The 16,533-nt window shown below is 40.5% G+C and overlaps 1 protein-coding gene across 8 annotated transcripts in view; it reads left to right on the forward strand.

Moving 5' to 3' along the window:
• Positions 1–16,533, forward strand: part of ANKS1B (ankyrin repeat and sterile alpha motif domain containing 1B) — a 416,591-nt gene that overhangs the window by 376,895 nt on the left and 23,163 nt on the right. For 4 of the 8 annotated variants that reach the window (XM_032107198.1, XM_032107196.1, XM_032107195.1 and 1 more), the window contains exons 20-22: positions 6,390–6,464; positions 11,559–11,687; positions 15,875–15,946. In XM_032107198.1, coding sequence (XP_031963089.1) covers positions 6,390–6,464; positions 11,559–11,687; positions 15,875–15,946 — 276 coding nt within the window. The remainder of the gene's footprint in view (positions 1–6,389; positions 6,465–11,558; positions 11,688–15,874; positions 15,947–16,533) is intronic. The other 4 variants (XM_032107199.1, XM_032107193.1, XM_032107200.1 and 1 more) reach the window with 2 other exon arrangements.

A 16,533-nucleotide genomic window follows, 5' to 3' on the forward strand; every position in this document is an offset into this window, starting at 1 on the left:
ATACTAAAGCATTTGTATTTCCAGTGCATTGTTGGGCTGTGTGATTGAAAATCATACTTTCCATTTTTCAGCTAGGAAAGCTGACGTACTGGAATGTTGCTGGTTGAGTAAGATGACACAGAAAGTTTGAAGGAACCAAAAATAAAGAAGTCATCTTTAGTTTTGTAACTTTAAACCACAGTATGACTTTTTATTTACTCGTTTCGTGTTTTGTTTTCCCATCTCCTCTGCTTTTGAAGGATTTAAAGATTACTGTGAATGAAGAAAAATGTGCCCAAGAGAATACTGGTGTGTAAAATGAGATTATCTAAGAAGCAATGAAGAAGGTTTTTTTATCAATGGTTGAAATTACTCGTGGAATAATAGAATTCTTTACTAGTTGATTTATGAAGCAATAAATACAAAAATACGGTTCTCTAGATTCATTCTCTTGTTACTTCTTAGGCTTCTTATTTCCATGTTTTATAAGCATAAAATAGTTTATGTTGTGAGGATAAATAGCTATCTAAAAATAGTCAAATCCAAACAAAATGCTATAAGGTTCATATTTTAGGTGCATTATATTTTTAATATGGAAAGATGACTGAGCTGTGACAACCTTCAATTTAACATCAAAAGAAAAATGCTTAACTAAATCTGGTGCATGGTATAGGTATTGCTGGCAGTTGTATTTGTAGTTCACATAGATACAAATGCCATAGATGGCTGTATCTCGGTCTGTAAATTTCAGCTCATTTACATCCGTAGATCCTTTGAGAATTGTGTATTTCCTAGAATCATAGAACCACCACTGGGTTGGAAAGCAGCTGAAAGATCATCTAGTTCCAACCTCCCTGCTCTGAGCAGGGACACCTCCCACTAGAGCAGGTTTCTCAAAGCCCCATCCAACATAACCTTGAACACTTCCACGTGTGCGGTATCCAGCACTTCTCTGCGCAATGGACAAGTAAACTGATAAAGGCATTATAAGAAATCTACTTAATTTCTGCCTGAATAGAGAGAGAGAATTTTTCAAGCATGTTACAGAAGCTAACATTTTAGGACTGAATTCATGTGAGGTCGATCCTACCTACAAGCTGCTTCAGCAAATGGAATTAAGAAAGCCGCTTCTATATTCAGTATTAATGTTCCAAACTTTAGCCATAAATACTACACCAAGAAAAGGACAAATGTTCTTCATTAATTTACTGTTTTTCACACTCAGTCTTGTGAACTAGAAGGTCTACATTGAAAAGATTGTATGAAAACTGAATTTTAATATCTAACATTTACATTTTTGATCTGCTGGAAAAAGCTGTGCTTAGAGTTTGGGGGCACTTTTCTGAAAGAGTGTTTTAGTTGTTTGGGGGTGGGTATTTTTTGGCAGAAAGGTAGATACGTTTACCCAGTGTTCAGGAATTAAAGTCTCATAATTTTCATTGGTGTTTGTCCAGAAGTTTGTATCCTCTCTGCAAGGCTAAGAGGCTGGAGTATACTGGTAGCTGGCAGCACCAGCAGAAGGGGTGCTGTCAATGAGAAGAAGCTGGGAAAGGCGGCAGAAGATCAGGAGTCACCAACGACCTCTACTTGGACCAGCTCAGGGCTGAACAAACTGTTTTCCTACCCAGAGCCATGCCCTGGTGTTTTCTAGACTTCTGTTTGTTGTTGTCACTCTCTCCTGGATTCCCTCCTTGCACTGCAGTGGCTAAAACTGAACGCCACCCCATATGAGACCTCACTGGTGGCTGCCCCATATGGCATAAAAGTTTCTTCCCATGATACTTTTATTAAATACCTGAAATTTTTTATATAGGAGAAGGAAATTCAGCAAAGAGCCACCAAGAGGGTTGTCAGCTAAAGCAGTTGCCCTCCAAGGAGAGCCTGGGCAACCACGGCTGGCTGGAGAAGAGGTGGCTTTGGGTATTAAAACTGAGAGAGGTACTGGACACCAAGAGAAACTTTCTCCCCATATGGACAGGCAAACAGGGGGACAGGTTGTTCAGACTCTGTCCAGTCTCTGTCCTTGAGGTTCTCAAGACCTGACAGGATGAAGCCCTGAGCAATCTGGTCTCATCTCACAGCTGCTTCTGCTTTGAGCTGGAATTGGAGTGGAGATTTCCTGAGCTTCCTTGCCGCATGAATTATCCTGTGATTTATATCCTTATTCTTTTGAAAGACTGCTCTATCTAATTTGAAGTATACTGAAACTTTCAAATCTTTTTTGATCTCCCCCAACCTAAATCACTCTGCTAATTTATTTACTATTTTATTTCCATGTGTAATCCTACTAAATTTCATCTGACTGATCTGTAGTTCATCAGATCTGTTTTCAGTTCTTACCCCATTCTGAAAAGTCCTTCACTTCTGGATCCTCCTTAGAGAGCATTGGCACTCCTCCAAGCCACAGCATGGAGCAGGTCCTTGCAGATTGCCTCAACATGTTCAGTCCATTTGTGCTTAAATACCAATAATCATTCTCGAAATGTGCTGCATCAGGAGTCACACAGTGTCCAAGCCTTGCTGTAGTTCTCCTTGCTGCTGCTGATTTAATCGGCCAGTTTTCTGACACAGGAAGGAAATTTGATCTGAGATGATTCATACTGAATCATCTCATTCTGAACATCTTGAATTTTTCTTGGTGCATAGTAACTGTCTCGGTAGCACATGGCAGGCAATATTACACTTTTTCTTTGTTATTCTCAGTAATGTATGCATAGATATAAATATACACACGCATACATATATTCCTGAGTGTTTATTTCAGATGGCCAGGAGCGATGCCAGAAGGTCATGAGAACCACAGGATGGTGGCTGGATTTTTAAACATTTCTAGTCACTTACTGGTCCTTGAAGTTAAGCTGCCTGAAACTTTCTGAACCTTCCTTTTCTCCCGTCTTAAATATTCTTTTAGCCCTTCTTTGCTCCTTTAGTATCTTCTATGACTTTTCAAGGATAATTGCACCTAATTTAGGTGATTCTTTAATATCTCCTAACATGCCATTGAGTGAAACTCATTGATGTAACTGTAATGAATACATCTGGACTGCCTTCCACCCAGCTCCTTCTCCTCCTGCATGTGCTGTCCAAGTATTCTTTTCTGTCACTTTCCTCCTTTCCTCTCCTTAGAAAGTATATGATTTCTGTGATCAGTCTCACAGTTACTTTCTTTCTTCAGATTATTAACCAAGTTTTCTTGTCTATGAGGAGGAAGCCTAAAGTTTTCCTTGGATAATTCTTTTCACCCTTCCTTTGCCCCTCCTGCCTGTCAGTTTGTTCCACCATGACTAGACAGGGAAACCTTTTATACATGGAAAACCACAAAAAGGATATTATAGTAGAGTCTTGTTGTGACATTACTCATAAGCATTTATCTTTTGGGAAGTATTAAGATAACGGCATGTTTGATACTAATCAGACAATAGATGATGCTGTTACTTTGCTCTTCTTTACCATATTACTTAGGAAAATGTTCTTCATTAAACTCTTTTTCACAGAACCTCTGTGTCAGTGGTATTGGGTGCCCAAGTGTATTTGTGTTTATTGTGGTGGAAGTGTATACACAGATTGAATTCCTTGGCTTTTTTTTTTTTTTGAGAACATATGTTTTGGGAGCTGAAAATTGTGAGTGATTGAAGCCTAATCCCCATTCTTCCTTCTACTGCCTATTTTTTGGCCTCAGATAATCACTTAACCTTTTTCCTTGCCTTGGTTCTTTCCTCTCCAGCACAGGAATATGCAACTTTAAGTACTTCTCCTGGGCATTTCATAATTCATTAAAAAATTTAAGTACTTTGAAGATATAAAATATGTATCTAGTAAATGCTAAATATTTTTACAATGGTGTGAGGAAAAGGTTGATTTCTGAATTTGAATTCATTACCATCCCTAAAATTAATGTTCCATCTGCACTGCATTTCAGTACCTTAGTCATTCAAATATTAATGAATGCAAAACTAAATAATGAGTTTTGCACTGCTGCCCTTCTGATGGGGCATTCATGAAGTCGTGGGAAATTCTCAATCTTTTCTGGCCTGCTTGATTTATTGTTGATTGTGTATTAAGATGATTTCGCTTAAGCCTAGATCCTTCAAAATTTAATTCTGGAGGTAGGTCTGTTTGACTGGGGGAAGTTCACTTGAACAGTTCTTGAAGCAAAGGCTTGGACCCAACGCTTGTCTCTCATAGGTGAGTGCTCCAAACATCTACATTTAGGCACTCTTCTTTCCCCCGTTTATAAAAGGGGTTGAAGACAGCCTGTCTTCTGCTGCTGCTTTAACCTGTGAAAGACAAAGGTGAACTGCAAAGATGTGAGTTCCCCCAGTTGGAAAAGGGCACCAAATTGAGAATTCCCAGTTCCTGGAGGGAGTACCCTAACTGCTGTGCTTCCATTTGGGAGAAGTCACGACCGAGCTGGCTGTGGCCCCACACCAGTCCCTAAAGGCAGGTCCTGGAGAGGTGCAGAATTTAAGGGCACACTTTTGTCTCAAGAATATCGTGATGCTGAGAAGTGGCTGCACAGTGTGGCAGCATCATGGCAACCCCTTGTCAGCGCTGGGGAGAAACAAAACGTCTGCCAGCATGTGGTACCCTGCTGCATTCCTTACTGCTTTCAGTACCTCAGTGTGTACAAATAGCAGTGCAGGAGGTTTTCTTGGGTACCTTGATTACCAGATGCTTGGGCATGCTGCACCAGCATGGAAATGCCTTCTCTTTGCTCTTCTCTTGAAAAGCAGAGGCACAGCCTTCCGCCATGGACTCCTATTCAGGAATCTTCCCCTCCTCAGGCAAACAGATATAGGCATCATAGTGATGGGCATGGCCAGAACATCCAGAAGTTAGTTTGCTTGACATACACAGAAAAAGGTTATTGGTAACCACTAGTGCAATGTCCTAAGGATGGTACAGCAGAAGTAGCTGCAGCAGTGTTTGCTGCTGGCCTTGCACTGAGACTATGTGTTCATCACATGGAGGAGGACTAGCTTGTAGTAAGTGGCAGAGGACGAGGTAGAAGACTGAACAAAAGTCAAAGTTTTAATTAGCTAATGATATCAAAATGTAGAGCCCTGCACATCACGAAGGAGAAGCAAAGAACTTAGAAAACAAGATGAGGGATGTGGAATTAACCACATATGTGGAAGTTTTACAATTACTGAAGCTGGAGGAAGGGATGTGTGCTCATGCATTTGAGATGATGAAGGAAATAAGGGACAATTAACAACATTAGGCAGCCACCAGGCTGTCTGGCAGCACTCTTTAGTCAGTCCAGAGGATGCCAGGCTTCCCTGACAGTAACCAGAAGTGGTAACTTACTCTGTCACCAGCCAGGCAGCCAGATTGCAGGCTACAAAAGGTAAGAGCATTTTAAGAAGAGTTGTACTTCTTCAGATTGATTTGAGCATTGGTGCTAAACTCCTGCTGCTGCTGCTGACAAAAACCAGCAATGCATGTTCTTGATGGTGTTAAATTACTGATATATTAATTGCTATCTCTTCTGGATGCTGCAGTTCCATTTTTCATGTCTGTTTATTGCCTTTTGTTGCTGCCTGCTGAAGATAGCGTGGGCAGATCCTACGTCTGATGCTTTGTTTTAGTTGCCTGGCTACTGTAAAACGTTATCTTAGCTTTTGCTGAGGTGCCACAGATGCTTTATTGATGATTGTCCAAACAAGGAAATATATAAAAGATGCTGGTGAATGCTGTGCTTGCCTAGTTCTGCTGCTTTTGCTAGAGATGCTACAATATGCTTACTTTGCTTCACTACTACAGGTTCTCTGTATAGTAATGTAGAGGGTAGACTGAAACCTTTCATTTACACGTTGGGGTCATGGTCAATGCCAAAGGTAATATTATCTGTATCATAGTATGCAGAGGAACTGTTGTTGGAAGGAGATGGTGGGCAGCTGCTTCACTAAATTGCAATGCATTCATTTCTGGTAATTGTTATAAAGAAAATGTATTTTTCCTATTGATTGTGTTGCCAGATTTTTCCCTTCCTTTCTCCCTGTGAACGTCTCCAACAGAGAGAAATTTAAGTCTCAAAACTTACTTGGGATGTTGACTTCAAACTTCTTCCCTGCCAAAAACTGAGAGTAACCAATATTTCTTCTGCTCTAGGCAGTTTCTATTTATGCTTGCATAACTTTATCTCTTTACATCACAAGCACTTCTGACTAAATTGTTTTCTTGTACTCACAGTCTGAAACCTCTTCTAAAGTCTCTGAATAAGCTATGTTTCTTTTCAGTCAGTCCAAAAATATTTTGTCAGCAAATAAATACAAAAATTACTTTTAACAACTGTTTTACTTTCTTCTTTAGTATTATTGCAAGCCTTTTCTTAATTATTCTTGCCTTTTGGCAGTTGCAGTGCATTAATATTTACAAGATGAGATACAGTTTTCTGTTTATATTAGCAGTCTTCGGTCTGTGAGATCTGGACCAACCAGAATGCAGGATATCCTTTCTCATCGATTCATCAGGTTCATAATGTAAGATACAGCGATAAATGGCTATGTTGTCACTCTATGGATGTACAGTCTGTTGCCTTGGTGTTCTCTACGGGTGTCATGTTGCTGAAATGACAGAAGCAGTCCGTACCTTGTCCGCCGTGCGGGGACCGTGTGTGCGCGCATTCGTGTATCGTGCCGTGTGGTTAGCGTATGTCGGCTCCATGGTGTGCGTACGTACAGGACGGGGGCGTGCTGCCAGCAGCCGTCTCGCCCCGGGGAGCTTTGAATTCTGTTCCTGATGTTTTTGTTCACTCACTCTTCCAAAGCGGGAAACCGTGTAAACAGCTCGGTTTGCACAGTTTCGCCCCCGCAGTGTGTTGTGCTGCCCTCTCTGTGTTGGTCTGTAGGCTTTGCCCAGCTGTGGTTACACACTGCCTTTGCAGAGGCACTTTGGGGGAGTTGGAGGTAATGCTGATGGTGCCCTGAATTTTTGTCACTTCTGTGGCAGTCACTGTGCGCGTGAGAGCAAACCTGGTGATCCGTACTGCAGACTGGTAAGGATGACAGCCAGGTGTTCAGCAGAGTATTTGAGAGCAGCTGTAGATTTCTCCTAATTCTGTCATGACTCCTGGGAACATTTCTGCCGGAGAGGGGCCATTTTGGCTACTGAGCTTTAGAAGTTTTTTAAATCTAAGTACACCGTGTTTCCATTCTTTCAAAAGCCAAACATGTAAGGAGCTAAAAAAATGTGTCTTTCTCTAGGAATTTAAACATAAGCAAATAATAAGGATTTGACAGATCTGCAGAACATTTAAAATTTTTACAGGGAGAAAATTATAAATTTTTCAGCCAGAACTGTTGTATCCATGTGTGCTCCAATTTGTTGTTGTCATGGTGACTAATACACATTACCATAACCAGGCATGAGGCTTAACAGGTGAAAAGTTATAAGATGTGGTCCTTGTTAAAAATAACTACATTCAAACCACTCAAAACCAGGCCTTCTTGGTTTTTTCTTCCTTTTAGCATGGAGGCTTTTTAACTTGACATTTTTATAAAAAGACGAGGGAGGTGTTGGATTTTTATAGAAGATTTATTGAGGTTACTTCTTATCTGCAACTATCTCTGCATCCAGGTGCCTTCAATACAAGTCAAATACACTTCTCAGGGAATGGGATAAATGTGCAGCAATTGTAGAAAAAAATTGTAGAAAAATAATAGCTGTAGTCTGCTTCTGTTGCTTTTTTGACATCAAGCATCCAGCTCTTTCTAGAGCACTGAGAAGTGCCTATCTGCCCATCTTTGGGGTTAGAAAACCCAGCAAGAGCAGAGGTATTGGTCTCTAAGGCTATTAAAAGTTGTCATTGTAAAAGTATTGAATCCTTACCACTCTGACACTTGCCTTGAGACCATTTTCTGATTATAAATTCTTTATCTGCAAAATGCAGAGCAAAAAAAGCTTCTTTTTCAAGTTAGTAGAGGCCAAAGAGAGTTAGGGTGCTGGTTAAAGTCATAGGGAGGTTAGAATACTAAAACACAGGCATTACAGCAAGACCCATGTGATAAATTGCACAGCTGTCTGATGAGCTGTAAAGCTAGATGAAGAAGAAATTATCTCTTGCCTTTCTACTTCATCAGAGAGATAAATATCTCCATCCGTATATTGTGTCATAAAAAATACATAAGCTTAAATGTTTGATTATTTCTTATAATTGCAAATTAAATATTCAAACCAGAAAATCGTTATCCTATCATATCTATTTTTAAAACTTAAATCAAACATTATAGTTGGTCTTGCACAGCAATTTATGAACATTTCTGTACTGCCTGAAAAGTGTATTAGGTGCTTATGAAGGACCGGAATCTCAATACATCACCCATGAATTGTTCCACATCAACTCCCTGGATTTAGGACTACTAGTAATTCATATTTTTCTTCCCTGACTTGAGCCCTATGGTTTCAAGTCTTCTCTAGGTCAAAGATGGTCCTATTCTGTATTTTGCCTGATATTAACTGTCATCATCACATCTTAAATCTCAGAATTTCAGTATTTGACTAGAGCCAGTCTGCTGAGGAGCTCCCGTTCTTCCTGTTAAGGTTTTTAGATATGGATTTATGAATGTATTTAGCCATCTAAATCTTGTTTAAAAGCTTTTCTTCCCTAAAAAAAAAAAAAAAAAAGGAAAGGAAATTGGGTGGGGAATATGTAACAGGAATTACACTTCTAAACATCTTCATGGATCTGGGCTTTGGAGACTACCCTGTTATGACTCCGTTTAAATAGGTTTTGAGTGCTAACAGTAGTACTGTTTAAAAGTCCAAGGAGTTTGGTGTGAAACAAAAGGCAAGGAAACCGGGAGCCACTTCTGCTGAAGTGTTAAAAATCACTTATGATACAGCTGTTAAAAAAATTTGACTATGTATAATGTCTTTTCATAGTAGCTGCTCCCTCTACAAGACACACTGAAATACAGTAAAGGCTTCCAGAGGCAGTGGTCTGTCAGGAACACTAGAAATCCTGTATCTGCATTCCCCAACCTCAGCTCTATTGCGTGTTTACAACATCCTAGAGATATGTATAGCAATCTTGGCAATTCTGTTTTGTCTAGTTTAAAAGGAGTAGGTAGTGGGATGATTGTATTTATAGAGCAATAAATGGATACAAACATGGCCTCTGCACAGTCCCTCTCTAAGCGTCTCATACACTAGTTTTATTAGCCTGGTTGAAGATTATTTCTCATTTCTTTGTAAAATTGAGCCAAAACAGGAGGTGATCACTGTTCCCCTTTTTCTGCCCTTTATTTGCAGACAGAAACAATGCAGTTCTCAGTGCTTTTCATGCTTAATGTGCAAAAGGGAAACAAACTGTAAAACTATGTACTCATTTTACTCCTTATGTACCCTGCTCACTTTGCCAGTGCTGTCCCTTTCCTGCATGTGAGGAAAGCCACCTGCTGAGCAGTGCAACAAGGATTTGGAGCACTACCCCTAGTGACTTGTTCAGTAGAAGTTCTGGTCCTGCCTCCTGGCCATCCCTGTGCTTCCTCGCGTGGTGGAAAGACCGGTGGTCAAAAGATGTACTTTTGTAGCTTTTCTGTCCTGAATTTACTCCCTCTCCATCATAGTGGCCTTTTACTAAATTGCCTGGATGTACCTCCTGAGCTCTGCTTCCTTATACAAAACACGCAGGAGTGTATCTTTACTAGGGGGGAAAAAAAGAACTAAATCAAGTGGTCTGTTAGCTTGAACAGTTCATAAGAGACAGCTGAGCACACTGTGAGAATTTGTGATGGGTGCAATCCATCTTCTCTTGTTGTCAAAGACAGACTCCACTAATAAGAATGCAGGTCCTTGCCTCTTGTAATATGATGGAAATTTATTTTATAAGAAGAACTGCCTCATAAAGAAATCAAATTCCCACTTCAGATTAAATAAGATAGAAAGTTTTTATGCATTAGTGGCCAGAAGGACTCATTTTTGTGAATGCAAACTCCCAAAAATTGGAGCAATTGCTCCTGCTGCTTTCCTTTCAAAATCTGATGCTGAAGTCATATCCATGGCATATAGGCAACTTAACTAGGCAAAACAGAAATTACACTGCTGTGTAATTGGTACATTTGCTAATGGTTCCAACAGTAGCTAGGTTCGACTTGTTTTATGATGTTCTCTTGCTTAAAGTTGCCATATTGGCAGGGTAATGTTGATGTTTCCAGATTTATTTCTTGCTTTTCATTGCAGAGCTGTGCAAATGCGTGTCATGTCGTTATTTTGTGACACATGAAAATGATGTACTTGTTTTGTTTACTCTGTCCCGACTTAATTAGTAAGATGTGATAGTTTGCCAGACTTTGAATGTCTTTGATAAAACTTTTTCATGTGTTTTTGATGCTTAACTTCTTTTTGTTGTAGAAGTCTAAACTTGTAGCCATATTCTGTGTGAAATGCTGATGACAATTCCTTGCCAGTTTCAACACATATTTTAACAATATGACATACATAGAAAATACACAAAGATAAGTGCAGGTAAAGAAAGAAGTAGCATAACCCAAAGTGAAATAATCATATGAGAAAGGGTAAAATAGTTTGAGAGAACAGACAGGGGAAGAAGGAGCATCAGGAAGGACAAATGTAATTGCAAAAAGACAGAGTTTTGAGAAGAGGGGGATTGAGAGGCAGTCCAGACCAGACAGGATAGGAGAGACGTGAGGGTGGTGGCAGAGGGAAGAGGAGAAGTCTATCCACGGGTCATTTTCAGTTAAAGTGAGCTGATGCATGGGCCTGCAAGGTAGAAGGAGCCCCTAAGGAGAGGTCAGTGCAGGTCCTGTGGAGCCAGGATCAAAAATACACAATGGCAAGTGAGACCCAGACCAGCACTGCCAGGCTGGGGACATTCCTGTACTGATGCCTACATTGGCTCTTTTGGAGGGAAGAAGAGTGAGCTGCGAAGGGATTTGGCAGCAAACTGTACTCCTACCTGTGTTCTCTGAGGACTTTGAGGAAAGAGGGGAGATGACAGCTCAGAAAGGCAATCTCCTATATCAATGAGAATGATGAATGTGGAAGGGCAATGTTAGTACCTCCAAAACGAGGCATCAAGAGAAGGTGATCAAAGTAAATATTCGTAAAGAGATTAAAGAATGCCTCGTGTTTGAAGAATGTATAATAAGTCTTCAGATCAAAACAAAGTCTCTGTTATTTAGCCATTTAGGAAAGTCAGTTATTGGTTATATGTGCCGGATAATGGAAGGTGTATTAACTCTGCAGAAAAGCTTGTGAAACACATAGCAGAATTTGTGAAAGGCATTTTTGTGCATCTCATGTTTTTTTTCAAGTGCTCTCATCCTCATATATGTATTGTAAACACTTATTTTTAAGGAACATTTCGGGTGCCTAATGATTTTATTCTCAAAGCAAAGAGATTTAATTAAAGCCTCATTAAACACTACAGTAGATGACTTTGGATTATAAATTAAATAATGAAAAATGTTGTAGGAGTTGTGTTCCCTTGTTTTAGTAACATGGCTCTATGTGTAGAAAATAAATTCTTGCTAATTGAGCACAACAGTGGAGGGCTACTTTATAGTGAATTTGCCTGCACATGCTCTTACATCTTGAACAACTGTGATTTTCAGACAGGAGACTGGGGAGAGCCTTCAATTACCTTGCGACCTCCAAATGAAGCCACAGCATCAACGCCTGTACAATATTGGCAACATCATCCAGAGAAACTCATCTTCCAGTCATGCGATTATAAAGCATTTGTAAGTGTGGATAAATGTAGTGGTTTGATTTGGGGTATAGATATATTAAACTTGGATTTTGATAGGCTGTTGTGTTTTACTTTCATTTATAGTATTTTTTCAGTCACTTTTAGAGAGACAGGTCAGTTCTTCTGAAATACTGTAATTGTAATAAATGAGAACCAAGGATGCACAGTACTTTTTTGCTATGAATTTTGTGATATATTGCAGTCCATGTGGCATTAGTGTTAGAGAAAGGGCACTGTGAGTAAGTGGCTAAGTGTTGTTGAGGTGACAGTGAGAGCAAACACCCCCACTTTTCATCTGTTACAAATCCCTGTCTAGTAGTTACGGAAGAATAATAAAACATAATATGGGATCCTCATACCCATACTTCATACCTTAATGCTGTGTGCATGGCAGCTAAAGTAAGTGTTGCCTCACCTGAATTTTATACATATGTTTTTGGGAAAGGAAATAGAGAAGATAAAGATGAGGGTCCTGAGTGTTTTCCGTCCATGGGACAAGGGCACGTTCAGACCTTTCCCAAACTGATGGCTACTTCAGGTACCAGTAGCAGTCAGTTCCATCAGGGTCAGGGCATACTTATTTTTACCTCCCTGTGGCTGCAGGTGATTACCACTTCCCATTCCTGGAGAAATGGAGCTTCCCTCTATAACTAAAGACAGTTAATCTTCTCTGGCTGTTATAAATGCTTGTGGAGGAGAGAAGTCTCCTACCATACAGAAAGTCATTGGACGCTTTCTTTTTAAATGAAAAAGTTTTCTGAAATCTTGAGTTCCCTGTCAACAGGGTGGGGGGACTGGAGCTTCTGCGGAGCTGAGGAGGTACCTGAGCCCACCTTTTTAAATGCTTGCATTTCCCCTTCCGACTTTGCTGGATAGCATTGTTGAAGTTGCTGAAGGTGCTTGCCAGCCCACTGTGTGTCCTCTCTGGAGGTGGCCACCTTATGAAGGAAGGCTGGCTTATTGTACAAAGGAAAGGGTAGTAAACTCAATAGTTGCAGTGTCTTTAGGATAATAGCTGGGGGTTAACTACTGGTCCAGGATGTGGGGTTGAGATCCTGTTCACTTGAAGGGGCTTGGATCTTCGATGCATTTTAGGATAATGCTCTGTTCACTAAATACTGCTGCATTTTGGGGAACAGTTGGAGGTTGCTGGACCAGATTAAGGCGTATCAGGGAAGATAGGAATTAGAGACTAAATGCAGGTGAGACAGAGCCTGGCTCCCACTGAGGAAGGGCAGAAGGGGTGTTACAGACCTGTCTTTATGGAGCACATCTGTATCTTCCATCAGACCTTCATGGGGTTAAAAATTGCCAGGCATGCAGTGATTATCCCTGGACAGTAACTAGAACCTCTGCCTTCCTTACAGAAGTTACAGTCAAGGACCATCTCACCTGCTCTCAGTCTTCTTCTCCTACTATTCAAAACCTCCTTGCTCACCTCAGATTGAAAAGGAGCTTCTAGTTCTTCAAATATTTGTCATAGTTTTCAGTGAAGTGAGCATATTTATCTCAAGAGTGCCTTTTCTCTTATTGCATGATCCAGCAGTAAATTCATAATCGAATGTAACCTTTGTAGTAGATTGGAAAATGGATCATTAAAGAAATGAAGTTGGAATGACCAGGAATATCCAAGATAGTGGTGATTAAGGAAGGACCTTCCTTTCCTAGAGGACCATGTGTCATGGCTTTGTTTCAGCTCCTTGAGCTCTATTGACCTCAGCCTTATAGGGTAAAACCCTGGCTTGTAAGTTATAATTGGGGCAGCTTTCACTGTGTGCTGCATCACTCAGTTAAACAGTTGGATGTTCTCTGTATTACTCCCACATGCTCTGGGTGTTTGAGGAGGAACATTTCCAAAAGCACAGCAAGTCAAAAGGAAGCAAAATTTCCTCCTAGAGTTTCAGATTTTTCTGACAACTAAATTGGATGGTACTTCTGTGATTTGTGTGTCTATTCCACAGTCCACCTTGCAAAGCATTTCTGAGTGCCTTCAGCTGAGGCTTTTTGCTGCTGTGCAGATGGGACAGAAGCTGTCCTTCTCCTCTCTTTCTTCCTCTTGTTCTGCCGTAAGCAAAAAGCACTGCTTTGTTACCCTGGTGCCTGACCAACTAATAGCTTTCAAGGAAAAACCAATTCATTGTACTGCAGTCCATAAAAAACGAGAAAACAAAAAACCAAACAAAATACCCGCAAACCAAAACAAAAAAAACCAACCATCCAACCAAACAAGCGAAAAATTGAAGACATTAATTGCAACCTGCTCAGAGAAGGCTAAGGATTCCAAAGGTGTCAGAGAGCAGGATCCAGACAAAAATACAGTTCAATTCAATATGCTTTTGTTTACTCTTCTAATTTCAGAGCTTGCTTTAAGTTTGTTGTTTTTCTTCAAGGGTGATGTCAAACTGTCCCATCAAATTAATGCCCAAACCCCTATCCACGTCACCATTGAGCCCCCAGCGGGACTCACAGCTGCTCGGTTTATGAATCTTTCACATCTGCAGTCCTCTAGGAATGCCCTTCATTCATGCCTTTATGCTTGTTCTTATCTGGTAGTGTTGGTGTTGCTCACTGGCCCATTTATAATGCCCTATAAAGTGTTTCTCACTAATTGCTGCATTGGCTACTGTCTACATTGAAATATTTATGCATTTTCTTGCAGGTCAGAGACTCCTGCAGTACACAGTGTAAACCGAAAGCTTTAAAGAAAATATCTCAGTTTCGGTCAGGAGACCAGAGAGCTGAACCAGTACACTCTGTTCAGTTCCAGCTTGCATTCATCTGTAATTGAAGTTCTTTTTGATAGGTTCTTGTCTAAGCTGAAGCTGGTTCACCATTTGGTTGGGTCAGCTTAAGCTGTTTCCAAGAGGAGTCAGTCTGGTAGAATGAGAAGGGTCAGCAGTGGTGGGCTGCAGCATCCTCCGGAAAGAGGCTCCTGCCCACAGTGCTTTCTCTCCTCCTGCAGCCTACTTACCATATTCTCTCAATGGCATGACTTCTCTTCAGCTCCCACATTGCTCACTTAGGACTGGAGACTTAGGAGAAGCAGTAGCTTTGTGCTGCAGTGAGAATACAGATAGAGACTTCTCTGTGCCTGGGGAAGAGCAGGTGAAGGGTGCCTTGTGCTCTCTGCCCAGTTAAGCCAGACTTGCATGTGACATCATACAGAAATTCAGAAATGTCCCGTTTGCACAGAGCTATAAGAACACATGCACACCAACAAAGGTGCATGCCTGTAGCATCTATAGGAGAAATGCAGACCATGGTGTGGCTTTGGTACAGCCCAGTTAGCAGTAATGAGACCCCTCCCTGCTAGGTGGGAATGGCAGGGATGATGCAGCCAGCTCCATCCCTGGAGGAGCAGCGCCATTCAGACGTGGTGTAGGGGGGTACTGAGACCTCAGAGGAGCAGAGCCTGCTGTCAGGGTGCAGGAGGGCTCAAACTGTGTGTGCCAACAAGTGACATAGTGAGGGAGAGGCCTATAGGACAGGGGCTGTGTCGCTGAGGCTCTGCCTGCCTTGTTGCCCTTGGAGATGAGCAGGCTCCTCTGAGGGCACGGTGGTTTCCAGAGAGCTGGGCCAGGACACAGCACCCTTCTGCTTCCTCTCACACAGCCCTCCTCCAGATCACTGTAGGCTTCAAAATAATAGTTCAGGGTCAGCCGTTCCTTAGGAAGAAATCATGGTTTAAACTAGTTTTAGTAGAGATTTATTTTCTCTGTTTGCTGACATCGGGCTCTGCTATTTGCACGTAAATTAGTTACAGATTGAGTACACTGAGGTTAAGATCACTGGTGGCCTTCCTATCCACGTTATTGCACACATAACAATAGGAGTTGAGCAGATGGCAGCTAAAAGCAGATTCTCCATTTCTTAATCCAATGGCTTTTTAAGATGGAATCTTTAGTATATGTTTGTTGTTTCAGTAACTAAAATGATAAGCTCGAGGACTTTTGGATATTGTTTCAAAGGACTCCAGCTGATTCAATACACTTGTTGCTGTGCATTCTTGTCTCATGGGTTGATTAATACATTAACTCCAGAGTAAAAAAACTCTAAAGCAATATGTTAAGAAATTGACTGATACCACTAGGTTTTTTAAAGCATTTTTAGTGCATTTCTGCAGATGTTTGTCTGTTCTGGAATTTCAGTTAATTTAAGTTCAATGGATTTTTGTTCTAGTATTTAGGTTCTATGCTGGTAAAAGAGTTACGAGGCACAGAGTCAACACAGGATGCATGTGCAAAGATGAGGGTAAGTTTGTAAACCTACTTCTTTCTCTATTGTAATAGTATTAAATAACATCAATCTGTGATTGCGTGTACTGTATCCATTTTGCTTTTGTAATGTACTGTTACCCATTTCCTTTCCTTGCTTTTACATTGGTATTCAATAGGAAATCTGTTCTGCCTTATATCTTAATTTGAAGTAATACCAGAATTTAAAGGTAAATTTTTATTTTGCACGTTGTCTCTAACAAAAAAACCCAAATGTATGTTAGTTTTCTCATGAATCTTCAAGTACATTTCAAAGTACTGTCCACACAGTTTAAGCATGCCCATATCCAATTGTTTTACAAACAGAATTTATAGCTTTTATATGATAATCTAGATTGAATTTTCAGTGTTAAATATGTAGTAGCAAATATATTAACATGTTACCAGGCACACTGGTTTTTACATATGGTCTAATCCAACAGTCACATAATCCTATGGATACGTTTACTCACGTGAGTATTTCCTTTAATTATGAGTTACTTACATACTTTTTGATTAAAGGGTGAAATGGGATCTAAGTCAGTTTCACCTGATGGTGGAAAAGCAGCTAGGTTTCCTTCAGAC

This window comes from Corvus moneduloides, chromosome 4 (genome assembly GCF_009650955.1).
Source record: "Corvus moneduloides isolate bCorMon1 chromosome 4, bCorMon1.pri, whole genome shotgun sequence".
In the NCBI taxonomy this organism is placed as follows: domain Eukaryota; kingdom Metazoa; phylum Chordata; class Aves; order Passeriformes; family Corvidae; genus Corvus; species Corvus moneduloides.